Source organism: Diabrotica virgifera, chromosome 1 (assembly GCF_917563875.1).
Source record: "Diabrotica virgifera virgifera chromosome 1, PGI_DIABVI_V3a".
In the NCBI taxonomy this organism is placed as follows: Eukaryota; Metazoa; Arthropoda; class Insecta; order Coleoptera; family Chrysomelidae; genus Diabrotica; species Diabrotica virgifera.
Genome location: NC_065443.1, coordinates 26,010,723 through 26,032,867, shown reverse-complemented (window position 1 = coordinate 26,032,867; position 22,145 = coordinate 26,010,723). Strand labels below are relative to the sequence as shown.

The window sequence follows — 22,145 nt, the reverse complement described above, 5'->3', positions numbered from 1 at the left end:
CAAACACAGAAATTACCCTCCCATATGACAATCACCAGATAGTTATCCAATTAAAAGAAACCAAATATTGCTTCTACCAATCAAATAACCAGGGTATGTTCCTAAGTCACATCCCACTAAAAGTCGTAAATCTTCTTTTAACCAATAAAAAATATACAATATTCGTAGGCAGTTTGTCGGTTCACACCAAAAATGTTAACTCAGCTAGTTAGCCAACCTAGACTCAAAGACACTTGTTCATCTTATCGCTACAATGGAATGTATTGTATAAACATTTTAACTCTGAAGTAAACAAACTTCAGTCTCGAAAATACATTAAATCCTTTTGTCGGTACAAGTTAATATAAACATTTTGAGAAATAAAAATTATCTATTCACGAGAAACAAGCATTTCTGCCGATGATTGATCTAAGATCGTGAGAAACGAAAAAACTAAATAACTCTACGCAATACACAGTACAATCTCTGAAACGGATTTAGGATACAGGGTGAAGCGAAAATGTTAATGATTTTCGTAACAAAATAAAATATCATTATTAATAAACAAATAATATGTATTTATTGACTCTTGAAAGAAAACAGAAATAACGACAATTAAATGTTAATATTTTGTTGAGCCACCTTTAGCCGCTATTAGAGCTTTAATTCTGCGCGACATACATGCATTGATAATATACTATGGCGTGCAGAATTAAAGCCCTAATAGCGGCTAAAGGTGGCTTAACAAAATATTAACATTTAATAGGGAACTTGCATAAATTTTTAAATTCGAAAAAAATGTTATAAATCACAACAGAACATAATTTAAAACATGTATCAAAGATAAAAAAAGTTTTGTTTGTCTTTCGTTTGGCCCCTAAAGACGATTAAAAATTCAAATTAAAACAGGTGGTCCAAAACGCATAATGACGTCATATAGTTGTGCATGTACATTCTGCACCAACAAAGTAAACAAAATTGTATATAATTTTAAATTAGACACTATAAACGTCAGTAGAAAATACAGTTATGTAACGTCACAAGCGTTTTTGATCGTTTGAATTATTTTACATTGGCTAAGGGTTCTTCTAAACCAAGGCCAGAAAACAGAAAAAAATATATAGATTTTAAATTATCTTCGTTATTATGAGGTTTTACCGCGTGAAAGTTTGGAAATATTATTTTTAAAGGAAACTGAATAATATTACGTAATAAAAAAATGTGTAAGTTCCCTTATAGGTTTGGCATTCGTTTTGACACTGACACTGAGTTTTATAAATATATTTGATAATTTCTATTTCTGATATATTTGAGTGTTTTTAAGATATATTTTTTAAAATGACCGAAGAGGGTTTTTGTAAAGGGCAGTCTGATAACTTACCTATAGTTGATATGTGTATGGTGGCTACATATTTTCAAAAGAGTCAAAATTTTTCCGTCGGAGAAGTTCGGGGAGTTAAAGCAGATAAGTTAATACATATATTATGTATATTATACTCCCATTATACCTACTAATTTTATACTGTGATTTTATTCTGATTATTATTCTCATAAGTATTTAACGATAAAACTTAGTAGGTACACACTTCCTATTAAGTATAGTGATCAAAAAATGTCATTACAATATAAATATTTTCCCATATTTCGCGACGATGCTGTGGCCAAATACCCAAGTAGGTGGAGGCCAATAAACTAAAGAAGAAGAAGAATATACTTACATATAACCCTCCCACATCACTGATATAACCATGGCCCTGATTCTAATTCATTTCGACAGTCGCAATTTCATTTCGACACCGCCATGACAGCCGCAGAATATAGCGATTCTTATTCATTTCGATATTAGTTACAACTGGGGATATTAACCGTATGATGTTGAGACCGCTCAGAATTTGGGTTGGCGCTCCCGTTTATTGGAACTTGTTGATAGTCTGGGAAAATTATCGAAAAAATGCCATTTTTGGGAAAAATTATTTACCAGCTATTTTATTGCTAAAATCGAATCTTAAGATTGCATATACAGTGCGTCCATGAAGTAACGCATAAATTCATTATTTCGTAAACCAGCGACATTAATGAAAAATCCTGAAACGGGTCGATTTTTATTTTTAGATTCAGATTTTTTGGCATATATATCATACTAGTGACGTCATCCATCTGGGCGCGATGACGTAATCGATGATTTTTTTAAATGAGAATGGTCATGTGATAGCTCATTTGAAAGGGTATTCAATTCTCTATTCACTAATATAAACATTTACATAATTATTTATACAAGGTGTTCAAAAAACATTTTTTTAATTAAAATAATTGAAACAAAAAGAAGAATGTACGTAATTTATTTAATTCAAAATACGTTTTACTGTTGTCAGAAAACAGGAAAAAAATGTTTATTTGAGAAATAAATATTGTTTTTTGCTTAAATTCAATGTTAAAGCTGCCACCCACCTGTCGCTTGGCAGTTTGAACATTTCGTTTAAGCGAAAATCAATGTTTATTTGTCAAATAAAATTTTTTTCTGTTTACTGACAGTAGTAAAATGTATTTTGAATTAAATAATTACATTATATTCTTCTTTTTGTCTCACTTATTTTAATTAAAAAATGTTTTTTGAACACACTGTATAAATAATTATGTTAATGTTTATATTCTTGGATAGAGAATTGAATACCCTTTTAAATGAGCTATCATATGACCCCTATTCTCATTAAAAAAAATCATCGATTACGTCATCACGCCCAGATGGATGACTTCACTAGTATGATAAATATGCCAAAAAACCGTAATTTAAAAATAAAAATCGACGTGTTTCGGGAATTTTCCTTAAAGTAACCAGTTTACGAAATAACGAATTTATGCGTTACTTTATTAGTAATATGGGGTATGACAAGTCCGCAGAAAGTGTGTTATTTTATTTATAAACAAATTAGCACTTCTAAATCTTCTTTATTTTTCAATTAGTGGTCTGTAACTCCTAAAATTTTTCCTTTGAGCCAAAAACACTCAAATAAAAATTCACCGTAATTTAGTTCTGCACAAAGTTATTTTTTTTTTCCGATTTCCTTCAACAAAAATTTTACTCAGAAAATCCGAGTTTTCCCAAAAAATCTGCAATTTTCAATTAAAATTTTAGGGAAGTACCTAATTATTTATCAATAATTAAATAATTGATGACATGAAAGATTTATTATAGTAGATTATACAGAGGGGCTAAATTATGGAATAAATTAATTTCTTTAAAACGGACGATTTTGGAGCAAAATCCCGAAAGAGGTCGATTTTTATTTTTAAATTACAATTTTTTGGCATATATTTCTTACTAGTGACGTCATCCATCTGAGCGTGATGACGTAATCGATAATTTTGTTAATGGGAATAGGGGTCGTGTGGTAGGTCATTTGAAAGGGCGTTCAATTCTCTATTCAGTAATATAAACATTATTATCATTAGGAATTTATACAGGGTTGCCAAAAAAAATTTTTGAATTAAATTAATTGGCGCAAAAAGAAGAATGTATGTAATTTATTTAACTCAAAATACATTGTACTGCTGTCAGAAAATAGAAGAAAAGGTTTATTTCACAAATAAGCATTTCTTTTCGCTTAAATTAAATCACAAACAGCCTCCCTCCTACCTATTGGCAGTTTGAACATTTAATTTAAGCTAAAAGCAATGTTTATTTGCAAAATAAACATTTTTTTCTATTTTCTGACAGCAATAGAATGTATTTTGAGTTAAATAAATTACATGCATTCTTCTTCTTGCGTCAATTAATTTAATTCAAAAATTTTTTTGGCCTCCCTGTATAAATAATGATATTAATGTTTATAATACTGAATAGAGAATTGAACGCCTTTGTAAATGAGCTACAACACGAACCCCTATTCCTATTTAAAAAAATAATCCATTACGTCATCACGCTCGGATGGATGACGTCACTAGTTTGAAATATATGCCAAGAAATTTAATTTAAAAATAAAAATCGACCTGTTTCGGGATTTTTCTCTAAAATCGTCCATTTTAGAGAAAATGAATTTATTCCATAATTTAGCCCCTCTCTGTATATCAGGAGACCGGCGACAATCTAACCAATAGTTTAGCAATAATTAAAATGTTAATTAAAAAATTTCGGTCGAAATAATAACCAGAAAGATTATGATACACCAGAATAACTATGATTTTCGTATAAAAAAGCACTATACCTATTCAACGTACCTCACAGGATTGAAATTGGACCATTTGAGCGGTCTCAGGAATGTTATAAAGAAACATTTTTTTGGCTTATAAACAAATAGAACCCCTCAGAAAATATTAGATTTAATTAAATTAAGTTAACGCTGTTGAAAAGGGCACGGCTTCTGTGTCCTTTTCGAAGAAAAACAAATTGAATTGCGAGGAGTGATTCCAGGTATAACCGGTCAAATTTGACCGGCATTTGCGACAGAGTTATAAACAACAGGATTTTAATCTTTGAACCATTAGATACCTTTTAATTCCGGTCCTCTTTGTACATACAAATTTTCATATCTTCAAGACACTTATAACAAAAAAGATTTATGTCACTGTCACCAAATAATTTAATTATTGATAAATAATTACTTCCCTCAAATTTTAGTTGAAAATTAAAGATTTTGTTTGGAAAACCCGAATTTTCCGAGGAAAATTTCCATCGAAGGAAATTGGAATAAATTATCAATGTGCAGAATTACTGTCAATTTTTATGTGAGTGTTTTGGTTTAAAGTTAAAATTTTCGGAGTTATAGAGCAATAATAAAAAAATATTTCGGAGCGCTAATTTGTTTATAAACAAAATAGCACACTTTCTGTGGACTTTGCACAGCTATATTACTAATATAGGAAATCTTAAGATTTGATTTCAGCATGTCCAGCAATAAAATAGCTGGTAATTAATTTTTCTTGTTTTTTACTAATTTTCCCAGATTATTACCTTACATCTTTCATTGAGTTGATGATTCATGTTGTGGACATTCTCAATTATTATATTTCTAATTTAATACTATTCTATCTAATTCCTCAAAACAAGCAAATTTCAATTAAACCCAGCTATATTATAATACCTTTTGCTTTAGTTTTCCTTGCAAGAAATAAACAAAACACATCTAAACTAAACCTAACCTCGCTTTTGGCCATTCATTCATCTCCGTGTCAAATAATTTCGACAGTCGAAATTATAATATCAACACCCTTTTTAAAGTCGCTATTAATTTCGATAGTCGCTATTTCATGACGTCACTTCGTTAGTTTAACTAAAATCCACAAGGCTCGCACAATCGCATTTCAACCGTCGCCATATTGAAAGCGACTTGTTTAGTGTCGAAATTTGATTTAGAATCAGGGCCCATATAAAAAACTAATGTAAAACTATGTGACGTCACGGGCCGTCTGAACTACTTTAAAATAAAGAAGACTTTAAATTTGTATTTCTAAGTTATTATGAGTTTTTGAAGCGGGAAATTTTGGAAATCTCATTTTTATACAAAACTGAACATTATTATGTAATAAAAAAAAATGTGCAAGTTCCCCATTGTTGTTATTTCTGTTTTCTTTCAGGAGTCAATAAATACATATTTGTTCATTAATAATGATGTTTCATTTGTGATAAAATAAAGACAATTAAATGGACAAGCAAACAACATACGCCTGGTAGTCAAAAAACCTATTTAGTATCGCCTTATAATTAACATTTTTTATAAATTCTTATTAGTGCGTCTAATAATTTGACCAGGGCCTTTACTATTGCAGGATAAAAGTTTAGTTATTTTATTTCAGAAATAAAATTTCTCTTACAAAAAATTCTGCAAAATGGCATACAAATACAGATGAAGAAGAAAGTAAGGAATTGGCATTATTCCCATTTAAGATGCAAATCGCAGGATTATAATCTCATATATCTCCTGATTTTAATTGATATGCCAAGAATAGCAAACAAGTCTCATAAATTGATGATCATTAAAGAAAACATGTTTTAAGTAGTTTAAGTAAAAAATTTTACTAGTTTTATAAATGAAAATTATAAAGAAAATCATGTGTTTCATTAAATATTCTTTGTGATTGATGTAAAAAGCATTTCACAACTAATGCAGTCAGATATTTGGGACCACATGCCTCTAGCTACTTTGATCCAGTAGGTACAGTTAGACAAGCCACAGCTAGCACAAAACTGTGCACTAATAGAAACGAAGCGTTTCTGAGCCAAATAAAAAGAGAAGAAATATTGCTAATGTCATGTAAAGGGATCGAATCTACATTTCGATTTCAGTCAATATTACTAACACATATTCTTCTTACTAACACATATAACAATAACTTCTGCCTTTTTGCTTTCGCAGATTGCTTTGCTTTTAGCGCCAATTTACTGTAAAGTTTATGTTCGCAAAATATAAAAAAATATATGAGCTCTTTAAATATTTTATTATAAATTTTTAAAAACGTGAATGTGAGGCCGTCCGCACATGCAGCTACTAAAAAGAAATGAAGACAAGTCATTTCTCGATTATAGCTTTGTTGTTAAATATGATTTATGTTATTAAATTAAATTATATGTTATTAAATTAAATTAAATAAATTAAATATTATTGATTGTTACTATCGCGTTAAAAATTATCTTGTAGCAGAAGACGCAAAAAGCAGAAGTAGGTATTGCAAACAATATTAAATGCAGAGCGTTTGTTGCTGCAAAAGAATTACAAGAAACTGATGCTAAGTTTCTGCATTTTATAGGATGTCAAAAGAATCATATATATGTTACCAGCCAAACCCGATTTCAGGAAAAACTAGTTTGGCCTAGGCCAAACTAGTTTGTCCTAAACGCGTTAGGCCAGTATTATACTAGGTAACTGGTGACGCCACCAAGTTGCTCCACCAGTGACTCATTACGTCACGGGCCATTTAAGTAAATGAGACCTATTAGACTACGGTAACTGGTTGCGCCACCAGTTGCCCATATCGGCCACCAGTTGCCCATAATATTTTGTGTGCTTTAATTTGGTGGAGCCACTAGTTGCGTCACCAGTTAACTAGTCTAATAATGGCCTTAGGATAAACTAGTTTGCCCTAAACATAGGATAAACTAGTACGGCCTAGTATAAACATTATAGTATACATATACATACCTACAAAGTCAAAATAAATAGCTACATTGAATAAAATACTCTGTAATTGGAAAATAATCATATTTATTAAAACGATAATGATTCATCGTTAAAACTAATGGACAATAATTGGTAATACAAACAATTATAATCTTTAATCTACATTTAATACAATTTTATTGTTTGTTCTTCTCCTCTTTTCTCTTCCAATAACATTCCAAGCCTTTTCAGTGATGTCTTTGTGCGAAAATTCATTCAACGTATAGTCATATAGGCACGGATATTTTTCCATTTTTTGTATTAATTTTATATTCAACGAATTTTCTGTCAGTTTCGCGTGGTAATTGTAACTAATAAAATAATAATATTAAAACAAACTAGAAACTAGTCGCCAAGCGATCTGCACGTCCAGTCACTGCCGACTGATCACTGACTCATTACAGACTGCTTACTAACTAGTAGCGCTCTGTGCCGATACTCATTACCCTTAGAGCCCGTTCACATGACAGGCGCTTAACGCGCGATTACAACTACATACATTTTATTTGAGACCGTTCACATGCTAACGCGCGTTTTAATGACAAAACGCGCGTTAGCATGTGAACGGTCTCAAGTTAAATGTATGTAGTTGTAATCGTGCGTTATCCCAAGACAGGCGCTTAACGCGCGTTTTGATAACGCGCGATTACAACTACATACATTTTACCTGAGACCGCTCAAATGCCAACGCGCGTTTTAGTAACTTAATGCCTGGTTGCACCAACAGATCTTAAGCTCCAGCTTAGCTAAGCTCTACTTATAGATAGGTTCTCCTTGAGTATCACTTACGTTGCACCATAATTTTAGATTCTTACCTTACTATCAATTACATCTATTATTATATTATGGTATTCTTATTGTAATATATTATAATTATATTATATTAATTCTTATGATATTCTCGACTTAAGCCTAAGATATGTTGGTGCAACCGGGCATAAATGATTTTAATGACTTAAAACGTGCGTTAGCATGTGAACGGTCTTAAGTAAAATGTATGTAGTTGTAATTGCGCGTTATCAAAACGTGTGTTAAGTGCCTTTCTTGTGAACGGGCTCTTAGTCTGCCTACGGTACTTTTAAGTACCACTAAATTCGAGTACATTTGAGTGTTTTGCCAAAGTAACCACTAAGTTTTGCAACTAAGCCATCTTATAAGTTAAAGACGACTCAAAATTATGTTTAATCTGTATGCATTCATTAAAATTTGATGCTAACTACTGATTTGTTTTTACCTTTTTTTCATAAAAAAATCTGGCCCCCCCGATAATCACACAGCGTTCTTAAAATTATTAATCTATCTTAGGATTTCTAATTTTGTTTTTAATTTAATTAATAGGTGCACCACAGTTTATTTTACACAAACAGATAACAATTTTTAATTAAATAAAAACTGGAAACTAAGTAGGTGAATTTATTTTATAATAATTGTGTTCTGGAAATTACGAAGTGGTCGGGATAGTTTGCATAACAATGTAAATTCAATGTACAGAATATATACTACATTTTATTTATTTATTTATTTAATTTTGCAGTCGCTTAAACATTAGAAAATACTACTTTTAATACAAACGTTAAATTAACAAAATGTGTGATTTGGCATTGGTTAATTTAGGTCATTATGTAGAGTATAATAGGAATGAATACTGAGGAACACTGCAATAGTCGAAATTATTGTTAATTACAACATAAACTGACCGCAAATATGTACACAAATTAATGGCAAAGTCAATGGGTGCGTTCGGACGACCATAGCGGCTGGCGGACAGCAGAAATCGGCTGAGTGGTTGTATCCAGCCGTGATAGGGAAAGCTTAGTAAATCTCTCAGCGGTGACGTCTGACAGCTACTGCTGGCTCAGCTGTCCAGCCGCTGTGGTCGTCCGAACGCACCCAATGTTTTCCTTGAGTTGATGCTTTTCAAATTCGCCACCAGGCGTCGCCCACTTTGCGGTTCCTCGCCAATATCCGAAGTGTTGAGTAGATTTTTTAAAAACGTTCTGTTAAACATCATTTATTTGTTATCAGCTGATATTTAATACTTTAAAAATTCAAACTATTCGTGTTAAATACACAATAAAGATTTATACAGTCGGAAAAATGAAAGAATACCCACGAACGAACATATAAAACACGCTGTATTTTCCTGTCACCGTGCCACAAAGAAAATTGCTCAGCGCAAGTACATGTAATAATAATTATCACATGTACTTGCGCTAGCCAATTTTTTGTGTGACACGGTGACAGGAAAATACAGCGTGTTTTATATGTTCATTCGTGGGTATTCTTTCATTTTTCCTACTGTAGGTACTCTAAAGGATCGCTAGAAAAAAAACTATGCTTTTAGCTTATTTTAAAAAGTTATGACCGAAAAAATAAGGCGGACTTAAAACTATCGTCAGGAAGTAAATGCCAAAAAAAATCCAAAAAAAGTTTCCAAAATCCAAAAATCCGGAAACTAAGGCCGTCCGCACACAGAGCTACTAAAAAGAAACCAGTTGGTAACTTTAGTTACCAATCAGCTACTTATTAGTCACTGCCCATGTATTTTAATGAGTATCCGCACACAGCGCTACTAGTTAGTAGCCGGTCTGTAATGCATCAGTGATCAGTCGACAGCGGACTAGACATGCAGGTCGCTTGAGGACTAGTTTCTAGTTTGTTGTGATATTTTATTAAAGTTTAACACGCGAAATGGCGAAATTGATCTATTATGAACTTGTGTTCGAATAAATATGTAATACGAATGTTTAATTTAGCTACCGATATCTTAAGTATTATTAGTTTAGTAGTATTAGTGGTTTAGAATGTTGTCATTTAAAGAAATTAAATAAATGTTACTTCCTTACCTGAGGGTTATTAAAATCCTTTCTTCCGTTCCAACATATTCTCGCATTATAATATTTTTCTTATAAATTGCAGGTACAAGCAATTATACTAAATGTAAATAAGATTATTTTAATATCCTATAAAATGCAAGACATTTAGTATCACCTTCTTTTAATCCTTTTGCAGCAACAAATGCTATGCAATTTATATAGTTTGCAATGTAGGGCTGAACCCAATACCTCCTTTTTTCTGCTTTTTACGTCTTATGTTATAAGAATAAAAGAATAATATCTTCATCACTTGAATCACTAGACATTTTTAACGCGATAATAACACTCAGTAATATATAAAGGTTTAAAGTTTAAACACTGTACATATAACAAAGCTACTCGTACAGTCAAGAAGTAACTCGTTTTTATTAATTTTCAGTAGCATAGTGTGCGAGTCATAGTTAGTAACCAGTTGGTAATTCTAGTTACCAACTAGTTTAGTTTCTTTTTAGTAGCTCTGTGTGCGGACTGCCTGAGGGTTACATGGACAGTAACTAATAAGCAACTGATTGGTAACTAAAGTTACCAACTGGTTTCTTTTTAGTAGCTTCATGTGCGGACGGCCTGACAAAATTAGGAGTTAATTTCATATACTAAAAAGACTATCAGTTTTTAAAAAACGTTTTTTTTTAATAATTCAGTTTAGTTAGATAATTCGTTTTTTTTTCTATTAATTTTTTTCTTCGAAATAAAAACTACACAAAAAAAGAAAATACATACGCCTAAAAACATATTAAGGCCTGTCAATAGGAACATTTTAAAGCAGGTTTACAAACTGTTTACAAGAATATTTGATCTTAAATTTTATTTCAAGTATTATTAAAACATTACATGAGCTATGGCTCTGTTAATTTTTAAAAATTAAATATTTGTACAAAACATTAAATTTTTGCAAAAAAGATATTTTTTGAAATCTATGGTTCAATTTATCAAACTTTTAATTTATAGTTGCATTTGAATTTTTTATTTCGCATTAAGTCATTGTATGGGAACAAAATAAATCCGTTGTTTTTTTTTTGTTTTTGTGTAGTTTTGTAAGAGCTTTATTATATTAGAGTTTTCAAAAACCACATACAGGGTGAAATTTTTGATATTAATAAAACGAACTAATGTTTTAAGATCAGATCTGAATTTTTTGGTAGTGTATCTAATGTTTTACCAACATATTAGATAAATCGAAATTACTATTCAAAAGTAATGTCCAAAACACAATGTCGTATCAGTCATATAAATATGTCATATTAGTAGAAATTTACCACTCGCCCTCTATATTATTAATCTATGGGAGCAAAAACTGATTAAGGTGTATTTGAAATTCCCCATCGGGGCTCTGTATGAGGTAGGAGTATAATATACAGTTCGTCATTACTCATCCCGTATAATATAAAACGTCTGTGTTGCATTCTAACTTTTTATTGTATAATTTTGGCTTTTTCTATTCTAGATGCCAATTCAGTTTCCGAAAATGTGTTAGAAGCTGAAGTAGAGCCAAAAGTTTCAGTAGATGAGGAAATTACAGTTTTGGAGTCAAAATCAGACATTTCCCAGGAATCCGAAGCAGTTGAATTTAGTCAGGTTTCAGATAAATCAATTGGCGATAAACATGAAGCAGAAGTATATGCTACTGTTTCTGAACAAGTAAATAAAACTACTTCTGAACCTGTTGATAAAGCTATTGTAGAATCAAATGAAACTTCTGATCACACAACAGATGTTTCACCCGAAAGTACAGAGGTTTCAGATAAATATGAAGATAGTTCTGAACACGTAAATAAAGCTACTCCTGATGAATATGTTGATAAAACCATTGTAGAATCAAACGAAAATTCTGATCACACAACAGATATTTCACCCGAAAGTACAGAGGTTACCGATATATCAGTTGTTGATAAACATGTAGAACCAACAGATGCTGTGGCTTCCGAACAAGTAAATGAAAGCGATACTGAACCGGATGATAATACAGAATCAACAGAAGTTTTAGCTGCTAGCAGTAACAGTCCACCATGTGGTATTGATATAATAAATGTAAAAGCCATTAATAAATCCAATGAAGACTGTGATGTCCTCCGATCGCACGTTTTACCTGAAGGCACAGATTTAATACCAGTAATCTCAGAAGACACGCCTACTGAATCTGCAGCTGACTCTTGTCAGGATCATGAAAAACATCACGAAAACAAATATGATGAAGGTATAGATGAAACTAAAGAAACAGTGAACAGTAAAATTGAAAATAAACCAAAAACTGTTACAACTAGAAAATCATTAGCAGAATTAGAATTAGCACCTTTACAACTATCTGAGGATGATGACTCAGAGGAAGAAACTGTGCCTAGGTTGGCACTTACACCTGAGGAAAGTGTTATAAATTCACCAGACACTGGAGAGGTTTTAGAAACACTGCCACAAATGGAACAAATGGTAGAGGATGATAAACATATGATTATTCAAACGGTAGCACCAGCTTTAGTAGATACTCCGGATAATTTGGAGACTATATTAGCTGTTCAGAGCTTGCAGAACATTGATATTCCAAAACAAGATGAAAGTAATATAAGCGAAAAAGAGAGGAGAGAGATGGAAGCGTTGGCAATGGCTGTACAAAGTATTACAGAACCTTCTAGTAACTCGTATGTAGATGATTATATGACGCCCACTATCGAATCAGAATGTTTAATTCAGGGGGATGTAATTGAAACCCAAGATCAAGAAATTTCTATGCTTGTAACAGAAATGGAACCAGTACAGGAACCAATCATTGATACAAATTCTATACAAGAATCCACATGTGAAGCAGAAATTAAAGCTGTTGTTGACTCAGAAAAAGTAAATGAAATAGACACACAACCAATGATACAAGATAATGCAGTGAGTTCTGAACCAACTGAAATTGAGACGTCAAACTCCACTCAACAAACTGAAGCCGCAAATATTGAACAAGATGTTGTTGAAACATCGCATTCTGATGTATCTATTGCTAAATCGTCTGATATTGAACCTAATATTACGACTTCTAACATTGATGCAACAAATGATATTGATGAAGATGTGAAAGAAGTATCTACTTCTGAACAACTGGAAGTGGATCCTGAATCGTCAACTTCCAATCAACAATCCAATGCAGTAACATCTTTTGCCGACACAGAATCAGAAGCAGTAAAAAAACCAGTTGATAATTTTGAAGATTCTACTGAAGAACCTGACTTAGTGACATCCGTTACTGATGAAGTCAAAACAGTAGAAGCGGTAACAACAGTTGATAGTGTTGAAGATTCTGTGACAGAAGTATCTGCTATCCAAGAACCTGAAATAGATAGTGCTCCAGATAATACTAATGTTACTATAGAAGCTCAAGAAAGTCTTGTTAGTGAAGATTCAACAACTCCAGAAGGTATATATTTGTAGTTTAATTGTTTACTTTGGCTTGTAAAATGAATGCCACACACTTCCAATACCACTTACACAACATACTACACACCAATTAGCTACACATATGAGATTAATTCATCATGAGATTAATTTAAAACTATTAGTTTCTTTTGGATGTTTTTATTTATTTGTCCAATATTCAGTTGAAGTATATTCTTTGACCACATTTATCCATTATTTTACAGGATAATCTCACATGAAGTGTTTCTGATGTATATGTCGAAATAACATTCTTCTGTGCTCAATTATAATTCTTTCTGACATTGATTTTCATGGTGATGTTATAAAAAAGTCCATTTCTGTTACTTAAATCTTCCGTTCTCTCATGTAATTAAATTACCAAATTTGCTTTCCATTTGGAAGAGAACTTTCAACCAAAGAATCATACATTTGCAGGCTATATTTAATTTGTTATGTTTTCGGACAATACACATATCATTTTCTTCATATTACTGTATTGTTATTCCTCTTTTCCTGATCTATTTTATATGTCTTTGATTAAAGTATTCTGACTCAAATTTAACGCCTTTCTATTTAAACCATATTACTAAGTTGTTTCAAGAGATGCTCTTTATTACTTACTAACTGTTCTCTGTAGCCTTCAGTCATTGATCCACCTCTTTGGAATAACGATATCCTAATAGTGATGTTATACTGATGATTTATCTCGAGTGTATTTCATCACTTTTCTTCTTCTTCGTGTGCCATCTCTTCTAAGAAGGTCGGCAACCATCATGGCAATTCGCACTTTCGATACCTCTGCTCTAAAGAGATCACCAGAAGTGCAGTTAAACCAAGCTCTCAAATTGTTTAACAAGGATATGCGTCTTCTTCCACGACTCCTTCTACCCTGTATTCTTCCTTGTATTAATTTCAACAAGTTATAACGCTCGCCCCTCATGACATGTCCCAGATACTGCAGTTTTCTTACTGAAATTTATCTAACTTTAATTGTATTTAAAACCTCTCTTTCTTTTCCCATTTTCCTCAACACCTCGACATTCGTGACTCTATCCACCCAAATTATTCTTAATATTCTTGCGTAGGCCCATAACTCAAAGGCTTCTAATCTGTCCGAAACATCTTTCTTTAATGTCCAAGCCTCGAACCCATAGAATAATACCGAGAACACGTAGCATCTCAGAAGTCTTATCTCTAAAGAAATTGTAATATCCCTTCTGCAGAATACTTTTTTCAGTTTGTTGAAAGCATTTCTTGCGTGTCCTATTCTTGCTTTAATCTCTTCTGTGTATTCATTAGTTTCATTAATTATTGTACCTTAATTGTTGTACCCAGATATTTATATTTTTCAACTTTCTTAATTTGTTCTCCATGTATTTTTATGCTTTCTTGGCGCTGTTGGGCTTTTGTTATTACCATGAATTGTGTCTTTTTTTGTGTTTAGGAACAGTCCGTTTTCTTCGCTGACTTCTACCACTCGGTCAGCCATTTGTTGTAAATCTTCAAGACATTCCGCTAATAAAATAGTGTCGTCGGCAAACCGTATATTATTGATTGGTCGACCATTTACTTTTATTCCCGTAGTTAGTTCTTCTAGTGCTTCCTGGATTATTCCCTCTGAATACAAATTGAACAAGGTAGGAGACAGGACACAGCCCTGTCTGAGGCCCCTCTCAATCTGTATTTCATTTGAAAAGACGTTCCATTTTACCACAGAAATTTGATTATGATAGATAGTGCTAATGATCCTGATATCTCTCATGTCTAAGTTTTTCTTTTCAAGTAATTCGATAAGGCGGTTATGTCTGAACTTATCGAAGGCTTTGTTGTAATTCAAGAAACACATATATATATATATATATATATATATATATATATATATATATATATATATACAGGCTGATTAACATCCATGCACCTTTGCACAAGTACATTTACAGCGAACAGGACTTCCCTCATCACTCTTGCTTCATCTAATTTGCTAATGTGTTCTTTGCTATTATGTTTTTTCCTTTAAATGTACCGAACTTTGCATTACGTTCTTGCTCTTTCTCTGTCTGAGAGTCTCTTTCGAGTAATTTTAATATCTGTTGATTCCATTAAACCATATCAAGTTCAAATCTATGCCAATGTTTTTTGCCATATAGTATCGTTTAAGACATATTGCCGTTTTTGTTGGTCTTATTGTTTGTTCTCGTACTTGTGCCACGACATCTCCAACATCCTATGTTTATATATTATATCTACATATTTGAATTTAATTTCTTGCTTGATAATTGCCATGTACTTAAAGTCGTTGCAGATAATTTCCATTGTCTAATCTCATTGCATTATTGGCATAGCATAAAATATAAAGGTTCAATTTCCTCGTTTTCTCAGTTATTTCCTCTCATCATGTTATAAATATTCCTATATCTTTTCATATTATAGAAATTGAAATTATAATATTTTTCTTGGGGTCCCACTTTAACAATGGCCAGAGTATCATGTTTTCCGTTTCATGGTCAGCCTTTCATCTTGGTGGTAGTAATAACACCAATTTCCACTTCCAATTCTGACATGATTTCAATTATTTTTCGAGGGAGGCTTTGCATTCTGTCTCCAAAATTATACAGTGATGAGCATGCTAATAACCGGCAAAATAAAGCAAAAGATGGAAAACAAAATAAATTGCGAAACAAAAAGAGATGAAACTAATGGAGATGGAAATGATCGTTATAAACGCATAAATTAACATTTAGAGGAGTATGACAATTGTCACTGTGACAGTAGAATTTTATAAAATACTCCTGTCACAGACGTCTAAAGGTGGGAAACTATGTAATGTACATAACGTTAATTTATACGTTTATAACGATCATTTCCAGCTCCACTAGATTTATCTCTTTTTGTTTTGCAATGTATTATGTTTTCCATCTTTTGCGCTATTTTGCCGGTTATTAGCGCGTTCATCACAGTATTCCGTGTTCCTAGCTTTTGTAATTTTGTTCTGTTACATTGTTGTTGATATTTGTAACATTGTTTTTTTTACTACCAAAAAGTTGGCTAACTGAGTTGCACTAGCTAAGGGGTTTACTTGAAGCAGATTCCTTTTCAACAAATTGAAATGTATTCAATGTTATTTAAAGTGTTATGTAAAAAGTTTAGAGATTTCAGCAAAAGCTTTGCTATCGCTTTGATTAATTGAAAGGCCAAATATATTGCACAGGAGCACAATTCGTCAAACCTTTCCTGTTTGAATCGTTATTAGTAAAGTGTTATAACGTTATTTCAGCATCCCTGCTTCGTTAGACACTCGGACTGATACAAATTCACACATGGAACGGCCAAGGCATGTCTTTTGCTTACTTCCCACTTCAAGTGTTAAATAGCATAAAAAGGAGACATCTACTTTGATGGCCATAAACGAAAACTATTTGATAATAAGGCTTTCTGTCTTTTGCGTTGTGACATTTGCAAACGTTTACATATTTCAGCAAAAGCTTTGCTATCGCTTTGATGAATTTAAAAGCCAAATCTGAATTTTCATTGACAAAAATATGGCGCAGGGGCACAATTCATCAAATCTTTCGTGTTTGAATCGGTATCAATAGAGTGTTCTAATGTTATTTCAGCATCTCTGCTTTGTTTTTCCGTTTATTATAATTTATGGAATTGTAGAAATAAATGCCTTTTTTATTGTTATGAAACTTTTACTGTTGATGTGTGTAGAACATTGTTGAATGACATGTAAGACATTCTTTATTTTTATTTACAGATCCAAGCGCAAATGAGTCAGAAGCTTCAACAAGTGAAAAAGTAGTATGTGAATCAGTACCGGAAACCAGCTTCAAAGAGGAAGAAGAAAAATCAACATCAGTAACAACTACTGACAATAAAGTTGAAGAATTTAGTGTTTCGGGCACTCAAGAACACTCCCAAAACGAAGTTCTTAAGCATAATAAAGAGAAACCTAAAAGTTCAGAGAAATCTAAGAAACACCGAAAGTCAGAAAGGTCTGATAATTTTGAAGAGTTAACTATAAATGTTGATGTATCAGAGAAAGAAAAAACTTATAGTCCGAAAGTTACTATAAAACCCATAAAAGTACCTGACGAGGAAGTTAGTACGACCACATCTATAACAGCCGATTCTGAAATAAGCAAAGGAAGCTTAAAGATGACTATCACAAAACAATCTGATAACACACATTCCATATTGAAAATTAGTGATCAGGAACATTCTGAGGCAGTCTTAGAGCCTGAAGAAGAACCTATTCCAAAATTAATCATCAAACCCAAAATACAACAGGTCAGGTTTGTTTTTTAATCGATTATAATATGTGTAGTATTACCTACGAAATAGTTATCACTGTGGGTTACCTAGATTGTATCACTTATTTGTTTATTACACTTTTTCTTCACTTAATGTCTATCGTCCGTGAATGTGTTGGTATTTTTCTATTTTATAGTTTTTGCTTACTAAAAAAAATTGTCTTACAATTTAATTTCATGCATTATTTTCACAGGCTTCCACCACTCAGCCTATTAGTGTGTAGATCCTCCACACTATCAGCCATCAGAACTGTGTCATCCGCATATCTTAATCTGTCAGCATTGATATTTATTGTTCTCTTTTATCCTATTGATATTCCCTGGACAGCATCTCTGAGTAGGTATTGAATAATATCTGTAGCTAATTGCAGGTTTTATGAACTCCCTGTTTTATTGTTAAATTCTTGTGTGATTTTTCCGCTACTGGAACAGTCGCCCTTTGTTGTAAAATCCATAGAGGTATACAGGGTGTCCAGAAACTCAACCGACAAACGAAGACAGGAGATTCTTCAGATACGACAGGAGATTCTTCAGATAATTTTAAGACAATTTAATCCAATTCACCTAGTCCGAAAATGCTTCTTAAGGGAGCTAGAGCTCTTTAAGGTGGCGTCATGAAATTAGTTTTTCTTAAACACCTCCAGAACGCTTCTATTTAGAAAAACGAAAATTGGTATGCATATTTACTTTTCAGAGATGAATCGATTCCGTACATTGCAAATTTCTATTACCGGTCATAGGCGTCCGTTTTGGGTAGAGCAACGGGTATTTTATCGCATAACGTTTTTGTCCTTAACTTTTATGCATTTTTGACACCGGATTATTAAATTGTGAGGTATTCTAGTACTAAAAGGTACTCTTGCTTTAAGTCGGTAAGACACACCGTTTTTTAGAAAAATCGATTTGAAAGTTTTTCGTTTTTGGAATTTGAAAAAAAAATTGAAAGAACTTTTCAACAAAAAACGAAGTATTTTACCAACATAAAATAAGAGTAACTTTTAGTCCTCGAATACCTCATAATTTAATAATCTAGTGTCAAAAATTCAAGACAAAAAAGTTATGCTATAAAATAACTGTTGACCTACCCAAGACGGACGCCTATGACCAGTACTAGAAATTCGCAATTAATGAAATCGATTTATCTCTGGAATATAAATAAATGTACCAGTTTTCGTCTTTCTAAACAGTTTTTTTTTAATTCAAAAAGAGAAAAATTTTCAAATCGATTTTTCTAGAAAACGGTGTGTTCTACCGATTTAAAACAAGAGTACCTTTTAGTACTAGAATACTTCACAATTTAATAATCCAGTGTCAGAAATGCATAAAAGTTAAAGATAAAAAAGTTATGCGATAAAATAACCGTTACCCTACCCAAAACGGACGCCTATGATCGGTACTAGAAATTTCCAATGGATTGATTAGATTTATATCTTGAAGATAAATACGCGTACCAATTTTTGTTTTTTAAATAGAAGAGTTCTGGAGGTATTTAAGAAAAACAAATTACAAGACGCCATCTTTAAAGAGCTCTATCTCCTTAGGAAGCATTTTCGGACTAAGTAAATTGGGTTAAATTGTCTTAAAATTATCTGAAGAATCTCCTGTCTTCGTGTGTCGGTAGAGTTTCTGGATACCCTGTATATTAACATAGAGTGAGCCTACACTCCGCGCTTCCTGACGACAAGGTCTCTTCGACTGGTTTGCGCTATCTCTTTCTAGCACATTGTATCGAGAAACTAAGATGACATTAAGTGTGAGTATAGGCATGGAAGGGGAGGACTACTGTCGCAGCTTTACTATGCGTAAGAGTGAAACAGCACTGATCCAAAGAAAAAATATGGTGTCGTCACTTCGCTCTGAATGACACTCTATCTATCATTATTTAAGTCTATTAGCGGTGTGCAAGTACTTGGAAGGGGAAACGAGAAACGACCCTGCGCGAGTCGCGGAGAAATATTGCAACTATCTTAAATAATTCATATTGTCAATTGAAATTGTCAAATTGACGTATATTTCATACCTTCTGTCAATGAAGCAGAAAAATTATATATTGCTCCACAATATTGATATGATATGCAATTATTATATAAAGGTAAATTTAATTAATTTTATTTTGCTTGCAGTACTGCATTTTAATAACTAATTTTATTTACTACATACAATTGTTGACGTTTTCATAACATAACCTGAATCTTATTTTTTCTTCTTATTATTTTTTTGGACTATGGCCTTGACAATTATCCAGTAACCAGGCCCAATATAATTGGCCAATATAATTAAAAGTGCGAATTTTAGTATAGAGCGTAGAAATAGGGGTCGCTTTGCCGAACTTGCACGGTCCCAATAGTAGAATCCTTTAATTTAAAATATGAAGTAGTTTGTGATGCTGTACTTTGTCGATGTTTCCTCAAAACTAATCAGGCATGTAAAGATATCGCAGTACCTCCAGAGCTCTTCGTATCAAAACTGTGTATAAAACATGTATCGAGAATACAACGTTTGTCTTTTTCGTTTTGCATATAGCCGCTTAGAGGGCGCCACCAATAAAACTTTCCGACACAAATGTAAACTCAATCTTCTGTTGACATAAATCCAGAATTTCATTACGATACAAGTCGTGAAGATACAGTGAATTTTTGAAATTAGCAAGTCGGTCGAAAAATGAATTTTAGCCGAGAACATTTTTGAGCAATATTTTTTTACAATTTTCGGAGAGGATTATCCCAACAGTAATGTCTCGTTGAAATGGTTTCTGCCTTTAGGAATGAAACATCATACCAGTCAACTATTTCCCGCGATTATTGAGAATTTCAATGTGCTCGCTCCAGTCTCAACAACGAATCCAGGCCAGGTCTACCCAAAACAGCAGTCATACAGAAAACATTGATGCGGTTCGTCTACTAATTAAGGATGACCGCCGTGTAACATACCGGGAGATAGAGGCTTTTTTGGGCATTTCAGAGACCGCGATTCAAAAGATCCTACATGAAGAACTGGATGTTACGAAGTTGGTTTTCCATTGGATCCCTCATTTGCACAAAGAAGAGCAAAAAGCGGTTCGCGTCAGTTGGTGTCGAAAAACATTGAACAAAGGAAGCTCAAAAAACGTTTGTAGTATGTTAGTGACAATGAATCTTGGATATACTCCTACGAACCGGAAAATAAACGTTTCACAATGAGGAAAACCAAACAAAAGTGATCCGTTCTTGAAGTGTGTCAAAGAAAATGGTCGCAACTTTTGGGTCAAAATCTGGTCATGTGGCAACAATTTGCTCTAGAAGATCGAAGAATGGTTACTTCTGATTGGTTTATAACCGTTTGTTTACCAGAAGTTATTGCGAAACTCCGACAAAGCAACACACAACGGCGAATCATCCTACATCAGGACAATGAAGTGCTCACACTGCCCAAAAGACAATAGAGTTTTTGGAACTTCAAAACATCGAATTGTTAAACCATTAATTGTATAGCCGCGATATATAGTCTAGTCGCAACATAGGAGGTCCCATGGACACTTTTAGGTCGCCGCGATTTGATGGTGGTATTATAGGTTTTTTAGGTCGCTGAATCCAATGGAAGTGATCTGGAAGCCCAAATATGGTGCGTTTAATTCTTATTAACAAATTATAGTAAAATTAGGTGTTTTTCAGGAGTTATTAGAAGCCCTGTGAATAAATTGATAATGTTAAGGTCTTCTCTGGTGTATTTTTGGTCGCTGAATCGAATGCGACTAGTCGCGGTTACTCAAAATAAGTTCTTATTTTGTTAATAACAAAATAATTGTTTATTCGCCGAAAAGCTCGAAATGCGTTATCTACAGCAAAGGACATCGCACACATCTTATGGAAAATATAATGTCACTCAAATTCAATAAAATTTATACGATTAGATTCGTTTTAATATAACGATCAATTCTTATCATTGCGCCAACTCTTAATTATGATTAATTACGGCGCAAATTGCAATTAAAGTTTATCGAAATCACATTTTTGGAGTCCATAAAATGTTAGTTTACAATCATTATTGCTCTGAGTGCTATTCATAACAGCTTAAATCCCGCTGGGCCTAAGCGGATTAGTGAAACTAATCCGCTGATTTATGGAGTACCGAAAATCTGGGTATTTTAAAATATTTTTTCTCTCTCTAACTTATGTACCTACCCATTTGATTTCAGATTTATTTATATCAATTTCTGCTCTTATTTTTGAAAATAGAGAGTTGGCGCAATGATAAGATTTGATCGTTAATTTAAAACGAATCTATTGGTATAAATTTTATTGAATTTGAGTGACATTATATTTTCCATAAGATGTGTGCGATGTCCTTTGTAGTCTTTTTCATAGTATTTTTATACGCAAAATCGATTGGCACTAGTCGTGATAGCGTAAACTACGTTCCGACTTTGTTATTAATAAATTATTGCAAAAGTAATG

The 22,145-nt window shown here is 32.7% G+C and overlaps 1 protein-coding gene across 2 annotated transcripts in view; it reads left to right on the top strand.

Annotated features, from left to right (window-relative positions):
- LOC114328870 (titin) overlaps window positions 1–22,145 on the top strand; it is a 189,648-nt gene that overhangs the window by 45,206 nt on the left and 122,297 nt on the right. The window contains exons 5-6 of one of the 2 annotated variants that reach the window (XM_028277838.2): window positions 11,451–13,400; window positions 17,157–17,689. In XM_028277838.2, coding sequence (XP_028133639.2) covers window positions 11,451–13,400; window positions 17,157–17,689 — 2,483 coding nt within the window. The remainder of the gene's footprint in view (window positions 1–11,450; window positions 13,401–17,156; window positions 17,690–22,145) is intronic. The other variant, XM_028277839.2, reaches the window with a different exon arrangement.